General features: G+C 31.5%; 1 protein-coding gene across 2 annotated transcripts in view; it reads right to left on the minus strand.

Annotated features, from left to right (window-relative positions):
• The window catches only part of LOC145330618 (FMRFamide receptor-like), a 167,750-nt gene extending 154,461 nt beyond the window's left edge, over window positions 1-13,289 (minus strand). For both annotated transcript variants that reach the window (XM_080175280.1, XM_080175279.1), the window contains exon 1: window positions 13,119-13,289. In XM_080175280.1, the coding sequence (XP_080031406.1) occupies window positions 13,119-13,286 (168 nt within the window). In that variant the 5' untranslated portion in view covers window positions 13,287-13,289. The remainder of the gene's footprint in view (window positions 1-13,118) is intronic.
• Between the last annotated feature and the right edge of the window lie 255 nt (window positions 13,290-13,544).

The raw sequence follows: 13,544 nt of genomic DNA on the forward strand, positions 1-13,544 counted from the left end.
AGACAACTATTGAAGTTGCCCTTGGGTGCACTTTCTATATTAAGATGAACTATTTTAGACAACTATTGTAAAAGTGAATTCTAAAGATTGGTGAAGTACACTCTTTAGTTAGGTAGATGAAATAAGATTAGTGTATAGGAGAGATAGGATGTGTGTCTATCTTCAAATAATTTTTTTACATATTACTTATTACTGCAATGTCAGGCGCGCGTGATTAATTATCAAATTGAGAAATTACTAGTCACAAGATCATGAACTTTATGAAGCACTTTCATATTATAGTACACAAAATAAATTCATTTTGGTGTACAAATACATTGAGTTATCTAGAAATCCCCTTAAATACAAAATCCTATTTATTTACCTAACTTTAAACACACAAACACACAAAGACATCTCCACACTTGTTCCATTGTATCTATGTAGGAAACTATTCTAAACTCTCAATAATAAAGCCATTCTTCAAAGTTTGGTTAGCGAAGCAACCTTATAATTCTGGTGTTTCTTCTATAATTTTGAAGGGGTAGCCACAATAACGTGTTATGTACTTTGGAAACTTATCATGTATGATGGTTTTACCGGTTAAGGAATATTTATTATTTTGTTGATGCTTTATATCATCTTCTATAAAAAAGTAACATCCTTGTTTTTTATATAAACTTTTGATTTTGACCTTGTCAAGTGCAACATTTGTTGCCAATACGGAGATAGGACAAAAAAAGATAAAACATAGTTGATAGTTGGTAAACATTGAGTAGAAGAAACTTAAATATTTTTTAAGAAGATTAACTTTTTTATAGATTAATTTTAAAGATCATATTTTTTCTTTTTAGAACTAAAATTGAAAATGGAGGGTTGGTCGACTCCCTTCTACCCCCAACCCGATCCTAGGTGCTTTTAGAGGCCTCAAGGGGCGTAGCCGCTATTTAAATAAATATGCATATAATCAGATAAAGTTTCATTTTAGAAGTAATAATAAATGCAGAAAATAATCATATCTGCAAATTTTTACAGGAACAAGAAAAATTTCCAATGCTTTACAGACGTCAATTTTTAGTTCTACTTGTTAGCAGCTGATTTTTTTAGTAAGACGCTGTCGTGTAACTGGTTACTTAATTGAATCCAGCGGCTTGCCAAAAATCAAGAAAAAATTAGGCAGCCGATTGTACATAAAAAGTATTAGCGACCTAGCCGTAAATTTGTATAGGGATGAAAAAGAACAAAAATATAAAAAATAATCTTGGTCCTATTTGCTTTTAATGAATGTATAATAGAAAAACTTAATTTTTTGTTGAAAGTGCTAAATAAATAATTTAAAAAACTAAATAATAAACTTTCTTCTAGTAGTTGCTCTATATTTTGGGTTTGTCCTTAACTGGATAGTCAAAAAAATTCTAACTCATTAGAATGGATGTAGAATATACGTGGATATTATAAAAGGGGAAAAACTGTCGTCAATTCAGCTTGCTAACCTGGAACTCAACTATTGGTTAGTTCTTTCATACAGTAGGAGGAGAGAGGATGAGGTAAAGGTAGTGGAAGGAGGTTATTGTAGCCCGAAAGTTGCTGCGCTACTTATCAACAAAATTGCCCAATTCCCTTGTTTTTAATCAACCCAAAATTTTATAACATATTTTTTTACTTTATCTTTAGTAAATACTTTCTATTTTGTTTTTCACGTGAAACCAGGGAAGGATGGGACATTGGATTGTAAATTATACTGGTCCTCAAAGTTTAATAAACCCTATATCTCATTCGTTCATTTAAACACTTTTGTGACATTAATTATAAAGTGATTCAGTTTGTAAACATATCATCAAATATTTTTGTTGCTTGATTCATTTAATTTTATGAAAATATGTTTTTAAATATTCAAAAAAAAATTTTATATCAACAAAAAGTTCTAAATGTAGAGTAGCTGTGCTAATAAAATTTAATGAATTACTTTATATACTTTTATATAAATTTAAGATGTTAGATAGCAAACAAAGCAAAAACATTATTCTATCAAAGAGTAAACAATTTTTATAAAAAAAACAAGGATAATAACATCTTTTAAGAACGATAAAAAATCTATTTTATATTTTGTTGACGATTTCGGATGTTCAAAAAGAGAAATCGTGAAATCGCTTATTAATTCGAAATTGTCCTTGTTTTTAATTCAAGTGCAATGGAGGTTGTTAATACATTGTACACAATGCGTTCGAAGGTGCTTTGACTTTTGTGTCGGAACCTAAATTGGGACATAGTGCATTTCATTACCCTAGGTTAGGTAACTTCATTTCACTTTTCAATAAAATCTAAAATGCAGCCGTTTTTGAGAAAATTAGATTTAAAAATTTCAAGTTCAATTTTCTTCCCCTAGGAGTTACTGCATAATCATGACAAGAAAAGCAAAGATTATTTATTTGAAATTTTGAACAAGTTTGCTTTTATAAAAGCACTCCTGAAGTGTGTTGATTCATGGCCATTTTTATTAATTGCTTTGCTAAGGTCACGGAAATTCAGTCTCAAATAAATCATATATAGAGAGGTTTTAGAAAAACTTCATAAAAGCAAATTTGTTCAAAATTTTAAATAAATAATCTTTGCTTTTCTTGTCATGATTTGTGCGGTAACTCCTAGCGGATGAAAATTGAACTAAAAATTTTCAAATCTAATTTTCTCAAAAACCGCTGCATTTTAGATTTTATTGAAAAGTGAAATGAAGTTACCTAACCTAGGGTAATGAAATGCACTATGTCCCAATTTAGGTTCTGACACAAAAGTCAAAGCACCTTCGAACGCATTGTGTACAATGTATTAACAACCTCCATTGCACTTGAATTAAAAACAAGGACAATTGTGCACGTACCTATGTAGCGGAGCTACAGCAACACAAAAGCTTTTACAGGCGAATTTGGTCTGTCAGTCCCTCAGTAATGGATAGCTCTGATGATAATTTCTGATGATTTCAAACTTTAGGTAGAATTTAACAGGCATAGCAACTCTAAAAGCTTCACAAAAAGTTTGTATGTCATTTTAAACATTTTTCTTAGATATCTCAAAGAATTGGCATTCTCTACTTTTAAGCAATTCATGGTAAATAAAAGATAAGTCTTTAAAAGGATTGCATTTAAGTACAAAAAAACATCCTGTAATTTGTTTACAATTTGATAGTGAAGCTACTCTATACTCTACTCCTACATTGGTCTATGTCATAATGGTTGTATTTTATTGGATTGTAAGCCATAATGACAACATAAAAATCAGCTGTAAAAGAATGTTTAAACGGCATATCATCGTATGTAAGCCATGACCACTCACTAAATGCCCTAGAGACGACATAAAGCGCGTACATCGTAAATTAATAAAATGTCTCAAGCTAAATTTTTTTCTTTATGACAATATCCCTAGCAGCTCATGAATATTTTTAGATTGAATTTAAAAAAATTTTTTTGAATATCAAAGCCAAAGAATAAGGCTTTGTAAAATTAACATTTGAATCTAAAGAATTGAATATATGGTTGGACCCATTTAATGGTCAATTAGGCAACATATAGCCCTCCCCCCCTAGTTTTTTTCTTCTTTGAAAATATACCCCAAGAACTTGTAGGAATCTTTTACTCTGGGAGGCTATCCTAAAACTTCAATAAAGCCTATTATATAAAATAGTAAGCTTTTTTATCTATAGGGAAGAATCTAGCAAACCGCTGAACCGATATTATGGTTTTCCTATACAGCGAATCTTCTTAAATGTCCTGGGATGGTTTTAGGTTATTTTTTTGCTATTCCATATCCCTTAGAATATAGAGTCCCTAAATGCTAGGGGCGCAGGCTAGTAAAGCCTTAAGCAAATGACAATTATTTTAATTAAAAAAATATATAAATAAGGGGAGAAGGGCTTCATTTGTAAATGGAATGATCCTGTATAAATTGTTCGCTATTTCTATTTTCATTCAATAAAAGGCATTAGATTTTCATCTGGATTTTTAGGTGAACAAGGATGACAACATCCATAAAAGCGAAGCTCTGAAACGGTAGGACGAACGAACATTAACACTTGTAGAGTGTAAGAACTGAATAATGAGAATATAAATTATATAGTCGAAAAGAATTGTAAGTGAATTTGTTGAAGAACTGGTTAAATATTGGATAATGTTTAAGGACATATTTACATTTTTAGGACTTGATTATAGAGATAAATCGCTTATAACATTGTACTTTGTTGTCCTAGGAATCGGTATTCCAAAAAGCAGATCAATCGGACTATTATATCAAATAAAAATTAGTTAAAAAATTAAAAATCAACATTCTAAAACCTATTATAGAGTTGCTACGCTTTCTAAATCATAACTAACTACTACATGAATAATTATGCAAAGTTTGAAATCGATAGGATAATTCTAACATGCCTAAATTAACGAAAAAAGCTATCCGTTACAGACGGACGGACGGACCGACCCTAATCATAGAAAAACTTCGCTTCTAATAACTATAGAAAAGCTTCGCTTTTAATAAAGGCAATAATGCGAATAGGAGCAATAATATGCTTTTATTTAAAACAATTTAATCAATCTAAGTCTAAAGACTAAATTTTGAAAGTTAAACATACAGCTTCTAAAAAACACCTGAGGTGAATTCTTAAAAAAACTTTTGCCTCACTAAAATCAATTTGCCTCACTAAAATTTTAAAAATCATCCCCTTTAAATTTTAATAATGAAGTAGTTGCACTAAAATATATAGATGATATCTATTTATAAATGAATCTGTAATTTTTCATTGCAAATGATTCTTACTAAATAGAAAATAAATTGAAAATTAATGGAGATAAATAAATATTTTGTGTGAAGTTAGAAAATAGAAAATATTTACCACCTCTATAGATGTGCAAGAACAATGACGTTTAAATTAATCTACAGCCCTTTCCTCTCCCAAATATGAAACAATAACATTTTAGATCTTAGAGGAGGTATAGAGGGAAGGATAATTCAATTTCATCGTGAACATGTCAAGACAAAAATAATTTTTAGGAAGTATGTCTGAAAATTATGTCCATAAATAACATAAAAAAAAACAAAGTTTTTTTGATGAAAATCATACAAAGAGTTCTATATGTTTGAATAATAAACAAGGATGACAACATCCATAAAAGCGAAGCACTGAAACGGTAGGACAAACGGACATTAACACTTGTATAGTGTCAGTCAGAACTGAATAATCAGAATATATTTGTATAAGAGTCGAAGCAAAATTGTAAGTAGAATTGTTGAAAAACTGCTTGATACAGAATAATGTTTATGGACATACTTACATTTTTAGGACTTGATTATAGAGTTGCTTTGCTTATAACATTATACTTTGTTGTCCCAGGAATCAACATACCAAAAATCAGATCAATCAGATGAATGGACATACGGACATTCTTGTAACAACTATAGAGTTGCTACGCTTTTTAAATTGTACCTAACTACTAAAGGAATCACCATGCAAAGTTTGAAATCGATAGGACAATTCTAACAGGCCTAAATTAACGGGAAAAAGCTATCCGTTTGTGACGGACTTACGGACGGACCGACCCTAATTATAGAAAAGCTTCGCTTTTAAAAACAAAGTTTTAGATGAAATTCATACAAAGAGTTCTATATGTTTGAACTAGAGTTGGCTCGATATAACTATCTCGCTATTGGCTAGTCACCTATTATGATCTTATAGAACAATTTTGTTGTCACCATATAGGTTAAGAAAATACAGAAAAAAATTTTAAGATAAGATAATTTTCTTGGAAAATACTTGCCTAAATTAGTTTAACTTTCTTAGAATCTTTAAATTTATCTAATAACCTTTACAAATTAAAATTTTAATTCATACACTTATTTCATCTCCTTAGATTTTTTTTTTGAAAAAGACAACATCAAATATGTTTTTTGAAAACATGTTGTGTTCATCACAACATGTTGTAACATAAACAGAGGTAGGTTTTTATAAAAAAGAGTGCTGTGTTAATGCAGAGAAGGAAAAGAAAGGTGAGGGCAAGGGGAAATATTATTTTCAATCTTGTATATTTTGGCATTTAAAATTAGACTGTAAAACATATATATATGTCTTATGCTTAAGTGGCTCTTTTGGTTAAGGCGTCAGGTTTCAGATGTCAAGGAGGGTTGTTCAAGACCCACCACTGAAACAATATTATTTTCTATCTTATATACTTTGGCATTCAAAATAAAACTGTTGAAAATATAAAATGTTTATGCTGAAATAGCTTGTTTGGTTAAGGCGTAAGGTTTCAGATGTCAAGGAGGGTGATTCAAGACCCACCACTGAACTAATATTTTTTTCAATCTTATATACTTTAACATTTAAAATAAGACTGTAAAACACATAAATATGTTGTATACTGAATAGCTCTTTTAGTTAAGGAATCAGGTTTCAGATGTCAAGGAGGGTGGTTCAAGACCCACCACTGAAACAATATTATTTTCTATCTTATATACTTCGGCATTCAAAATAAAACTGTTGAACATGTAAAAATGTTTATGCTGAAATAGTTTGTTTGGTTAAGGCGTAAGGTTTCAGATGTCAAGGAGGGTGATTCAAGACCCACCACTGAACTAATATTTTTTTCAATCTTATATACTTTAACATTTTAAAAAAGATTGTAAAACGTATAAATATGTTTTATGCTGAAATAGCTTGTTTGGTTAAGGCGTCAGGTTTCAGATGTCAAGGAGGGTGGTTCAAGACCCACCACTGAAACAATATTTTTTTTCAATCTTATATACTTTAACATTTAAAAGAAAACTGTTGAACACATACAGTTGTCTCATGCTGAAATAGCTCTTTTAGTTAAGGCGTCAGGTTTCAGATGTCAAGGAGGGTGGTTCAAGACCCCCCACTGAAACAATATTTTTTTTCAATCTTATATACTTTAAAATTTAAAATAAAACTGTTGAAGTGTCTCATGCTGAAATAGCTCTTTTGGTTAAGGCGTCAGGTTTCAGATATCAAGGAGGATGGTTCAAGACTCACCACTGAATCAATATTTTTTCAATCTTATATACTTTGGCATCTAAAATAAGACTGTTGAACACACACAGTTGTCTCAAGCTGAAATAGCTCTTTTAGTTAAGGCATCAGGTTTCAGATGTCAAGGAGGGTTGTTCAAGACCTACCACTGAATCAATATTTTTTTCAATCTTATATACTTTAACATTTAAAATAAAACTGTTGAACCCTTATATATGTCTCACGCTGAAATAGCTCTTTTGGTTAAGGCATCAGGTTTAGATGTCAAGGAGGGTGGTTCAAGACCCACCACTGAATCAATATTTTTTTCAATCTTATATACTTTGGCATCTAAAATAAGACTGTTGAACACACATATATGTCTCAAGCTGAAATAGCTCTTTTAGTTAAGGTGTCAGGTTTTAGATGTCAAGGAGGGTGGTTCAAGACCCACCACTGAAACAATATTTTTAAAATCTTATATACATTGGTATTTAAAATAAGAATGTAAAACATATGTACATATTTCTCATGCTGAAATAGCTCTTTTGGTTAAGGCATCAGGTTTCAGATGTCAAGAAGGGTGGTTCAAGACCCACCACTGAAACAATATTTTTTTTCTTTTTCTTATATACTTTGGCATTTACAGTAAGACTAAAATAATGAATCTACAAAACACACATACCCCTTTAGAGATTTAGAGGTTTGGTGAGAAAATAATTTGTTTTACCACTGATATTTGGATTAATGGATGCGAGTTCAAATCTCACCAAAAACAAATTAAAAAAACATTTTGATATTTTAAGTGACTGTATAATGTAAATGATTAAAAATATTTTTAAATTTTTTTATTACATATTATCTCAGACAGTGAAAATTAAATTTGGTGTTTGGGTAGTTTTGAACTGAAAACTATCTGAATGGAACCTCATCTCTACCCCTGAGCTACGATGACAGACATGGAAGAGCATGAAATTTTATAGTATACTATAAGAAATAAGTTTTTGTATACATTGTCTATTTTCACAACTGATAATTGGTCTCCAATATAGCTCATCTATAGAATGTTGGTTTCCTTATCCGTATGTTGCGGGTTCGAGGCTCTCCGAGAGGGCAGGAATTTTGTTGTTGTTATAAATTGAGAGTTTCTGTGTAATAAAAGTTGTCTCAAATATAGGTATTAAATAATAAATAAATAGGTAATAGGGAACCGGATGGGGGACAGTCGCCAAGCCAGAAGTTGTACAAATATTATCATTTTAGTCAAATCAAAGAAAGTCGATTGAGTTTTACAGTCATACCGACCCTGGCAATTTTAGAGTGGACTTGAAGTTTTGAATATCTTAATCTAAATCTCAGATATTGCCCAACATGTATTAAACATACAAAGTATGGGGCCACGGATTTTTAGAACCAGAAAACCTACTTTATCGAAAAGTATAAAGTAGTAGATACGACTAGGAGCGAATCTGCTAGGTTAAAAGAAAAGACAAAAATACTACTATAAAGTTTTAGATTCAAAATATGTATTCAAGCACTTCCATATCTAGACACTTTGAAATTTTGTTATGTCCTTAGGGATTTTTGAGTTTTTGGTCTGGTTTCTGTACTTAAACCTGCCGCGAATCTATGGGTTCCATAACATACTCTTGTAAAAAAGGAATTTTTATGTGCAATATTGTGGTGTCTATGCTATTAATCCATATACATGTAAGAACAGGAGGGGCGTGTAGGGTGGTGTTAACACCCCCCTCAGTAATAAATGAACCCTTTCATGGATCACAACCCCCTCTCAAATCCCTGTGCATGCGACTGCTTATATATTTAAACAAGGATGATAACATCTCTGGATAGCGAAGCATAAAATATCTTGAATGGACAAACAGAAAGCTAAGTTACAGAGCAGATGTTCAGTGGTAAACTAGAAGAAACGGAGGGAATATTGGATAAAGAATAATTATATTTATTTTTCAGACTTACGGACCAAATTGTTTACTGGATATCCTTTGTTAAGAGGTGTCTTAAAAATATTTCTTTAAAAAAGTAGAAATTATCCAAATAGCGTAATGTACGGACTGATATTATCTTATCCTTATACTAAAGTAACAGGATGTCTATGTGTTTGTGTGTCTGTGTGTTTGTACCGAAGGATCTCGCTAACCGCTGAACTGATCGGGTTCTCCTTAACAGTGTAGCTTCTCGTAGGTCCTGGGAAGGTTTATTTTCTTGGGGGGTGGGACACCCCCCCCGAAAAAAATTTTTTAAAATTTTTTAAAACTAAAATTAAAAATGAGGGGGGCAACCCCATCCCCCCGAAATAAAAAAAAAATTTTGCCCCCCCCAAAAACAAAAATTTTTTTTTATACTTTTTTCACTTAAAATCTAAAAACAAAATTGGATTAATTAATTCTCCTTTTCAAGTGCCCCTAGAGGCCTCTAGGGACGAACCGCTATTATTACATATTTGATCAAAACCCTTTCTTCATATTGTTCTTGTTGAATTTTTTGGATCTACTATCTACTGTATTTTGAACTGCCTTTTTTATGTCTAGCTGCAGATGCTTATATTGCTATTCTAATCGTCTGTAATTATTCTTAAACCGTCCGCCTGTTTGACAATCAGTGCTTCCGTAATGCTATGGTTGAAATGGGATTTTCTGAGCTGCTATTTACGATAGACTGCTTGATATCCTTTATCGTTATTTTACTAATGTGTAGCCTTTGAACATCTGCCTTTCACATTTCCGTTTGTCTATCCAATATTTTATTGTGCTTCGCTACTTTTGGATGTTGTAATCCTTGTTTGAAAAGTGGTTAGCACAATTAAAAAGCAGGCAAATACAGTAACGGCTGCTGAGCCTTGTGTTCAAGATTGAGCTTGTAAATATGTAAAAATGGTTTTAGTATTATTATACTGCATTGAAAAGTAGAAAATTTTCAGGCAGTAACTTTTGTTTTTACTTTTTTTTTTTACTTTATACATTCCACTGCAGTTAACCGATTAATATTTACTGGACTAGAACCAGTTCTAAGCCATACCGAAAAATATTACATAGCATCGTATTAAAGCAAGTTTTTCACGAATATTAAAATAAAAATCACAAAATCAATACCAGTTTGTTAGCCCGGGTCTTTGTCCCCTCGGGGGTTAAAAAACTGGTTTTAATCTTAATCATTCTTTTATTGACCTATCCTTGTATAATGGAATAGCCATATCATGATAAAACAATGAAGAAAGACAGAATAAGAACTAGTTATAGAAAATTTCATTGTCTCAGCAGTATTATACAGATGCAAGGATATGCAAAGGAAAGATAAATTAATCTACCTTCCAACGTTCTATGCTTTTTAAATACAAAGAATTAAACTCTAAAGTATTGAATTCAAATATTTTTGGCAACTTTTATTTTGTACAAATTGCCTAAAAAGTCTAGTTCAATTGGACCTGAAGTTTTGGGGATCTTATTGGAATAACGAATACATAAACACAAAACATCCAACCATTTTATATTATAGATATAACGAGGTTATTAAATTTTCTTCTGATTTAATAAATTATAGGGGGAGGGGATTAAATAACTGTATTTTTCCTTTCAAAGGACCCTGTGCCGACTTTCAATTGGGTCTTTGAAAAGCAACCGATAGCTTTGGTAATATTTATTAACACAGCCGTTACAAAAGAGCAGAAAGTAATTTGCTTTCAGACGAAAAAGGTCCCCATCAGGTGGATCCAAGTAGTTGTCTGGTTATACATCTCTATACTATAGATTTATTTGTGATAATTTTGTATTTAAGATTGGTGAAAATAAATGTGTTCCCTTTCCTGGGGGACACACACTAAGATAATAGATGAAATAAAAAGATTTAGGTGTGCATTCACTCCTGCATATTATATAAAAAATCATAAATTTTAAGGGTACACCAAAAAGAAGGGAAAAGTAGAATGCAAGGAAGGAGGGGACATTGGCCTGTAAATTATACTTGTACCCAAAGATTTCCTATCACAATCCATTATTCGTTGGCTAAAAACATTGAAACTTTCATTAAATCTTATTTGTTTAGTTCAAACTGCCTGTTTTTAATAAAGTTTAATCTAAATGAAGGAGAAACTTTATTTATCGGGAATGTAAAATATGTCGTCTGTTGTCTTATCTCTTAAGATCCCATGGCTATTGTAAGTGTTCAATGTTCTAAATTTGTTATAATAATACAATTTGCACAAGTGAGTGGACGCCATTTTTGACACAATGAAGCCTATACAAATTTATTTCTTATTATCATTAGACTTATTAACAAGGATAACAAGAAACATAGATGATAAAAAGTAACAAATTCTTTTTTAAATTAGGACATGTACAAATTTTTAAAAAGAATAATTATGTCCATAAGTAGCGTAGTTGCATTGTTCTTATATTTATATTATTTTCTGGCATGAATTATTAACAAATCACAGTTTACTTTTCTTTGATAAGGATTATATTATTTCATGCATCTATGTAAAAAACGTAATAATTTTCATTTGAAACATTTCAAATTATCTTTTTTATTTCGGAATGTTATACCCTTATTTTAATGAAAAGACTAGACATAGAAAAAATCTGGGTAGAATCCCCTTAAAACATTAGTGGACCAAACATACCCTTCCCAGTTACACCAAAAGGCTATGTATAAAGGAAAAACAGGTCTCATTTTCTAAACCTAACCAACAATGAATATGAAAAAAAAATGTTTTCTTGCATCTAAAAAGTATGTTTGTTTTTCTTATGCAATTAGCACATAACATAACTTAGCATAAAGGAACACTCTCATATCCTACATACAATTTGTTTAAGGGGGAGTTCGGGTCAAGGGTGATCCCCTAGCGATTTGTGTAATTTGCTAAGAAGTGAAACAATAGAATGAGTTGGAAAATCGGGGAAAATAATCATCAAATCTCATCTAATTCTTTTCTCAACAATTTTAGTAGCGAAGCTACTCTAAAAAGTCCGTGTTTTTTTGTATTATGCCACTTCACTCCCCTATGACCTTAATTTTTCTTCAACTCGTATAGGCCTCAGGGCAATTTAGATTTTAGTTTTTAAAATTGATTTACAGGTACCATCTCAGCTTCACTTTAACGGAGAGCCATATTGGCAGTTCTTTGAGATCCTTTTAACCAAGGACGTCCAAGAGGAAGGGAGAAAGGGGTGATTATCCCCCCCCAAAATACCCCTCCCCCAAAATAAAAAAAATCCTAACAAAAAATTTTTGGCGAGCTTCGCGCGTATTTTTACTCCTAAATAATTAATAGTATTTCATTATTAGGTAGGTACCTTTTTACATTATTAAATTACCCCACAAAAAAATTTTCCACCGGGGTAAAAAAATTTACCCCTGCCAACAGATTTCAGGGGGTGTAATTACCCCCCCCCCCCAAGCAACTTTTACCCTCGGGGTAAATTTTTTTTTTGGGGGGGGGGAGGAGTAAAAAAAATTTGCTGCGCGCTTCGCGAGCCATTTGATTCCCCCCCCCCCAAAAAAAAAAAAAAAAAAATTCCACCCCCCTTAAAAAGATTTAACACCATCCAAAATAAAAAGCTTGGACGCCCCTGCTTTTAACAATATCATTTTGGTGCATTTTAAATTATTCCATCAATTTCCTCTCTTTCTCTCTCCCTCTATCAACAATAAAATTTAACATTATCATTTTTATCATTGGAAATTTCGGTGAAATTTTGAAAATTAGATTTAAATTTCAGGGAAAAAAATATATTCTACTTTTTATTTTCTAGCCTTTTAAAAGCATATCGTTCTACCTTTACTACATGTCCGTATGTCCATTACCGATAGCTCTTGTGATTGACATATACAGAAATTATCTACGTCCATTTTTAAATGGTTAAATTTTAGCTTTTTGAAATTTGAATTTTAATTTAATGATTTTAGGAGAAGAAATAATGTTTCGCTGACGGACATATGTACAGACGAAAGTGAACGGAAATATTCATCTGAAATATTTTTTTTTCAAAAAAAGTACGTGACATTTCATCTATGCAGTTTAAAGGAAACATTTTCTTTAAAAAAGGTTATAAATTGCAAAAGTTTTGAAGAAAAAAATAATAGTAATCATTAAACGTTAATGAATGTGTGTTGCCTGCAAATAAATCATCCAGGACAGGTTCCTGCCCCCCGTCATATTCTGGAGGGTGTTGTTCCACATGCTGAGATGGAGCAGGCTCACGTTGTACGGCATGTACAGCCGATCATCAGGTGCGTGCAAATAATCATCATCAAACATTTCTGAATTCACCTCACTAGACATTTTTATTCTAAAAAAAATTATTAATTCATGAACATTTTAAAACTTTTTTCCGTGAGTTTGGATCAATAATAAGATAACTACATTTCTAAAAGCGAAGCATTTCTATAATCAGAGTCGGTCCGTTCAAACTTCGCATGGTGATTCCTGCAGTTGTTCGGTACGATTTAGAAAGCGTAGCAACTATATAATTGTTCGTTTGTCCCACTGTTTTAAAGCTTCGCTTTTATGGATGTTGTCATCCTTGATTTCAAAATAAAG

The sequence above is a fragment of the Acartia tonsa genome, chromosome 10 (genome assembly GCF_053477335.1).
Source record: "Acartia tonsa isolate MP-2025a chromosome 10, ASM5347733v1, whole genome shotgun sequence".
NCBI lineage: Eukaryota > Metazoa > Arthropoda > Copepoda > Calanoida > Acartiidae > Acartia > Acartia tonsa.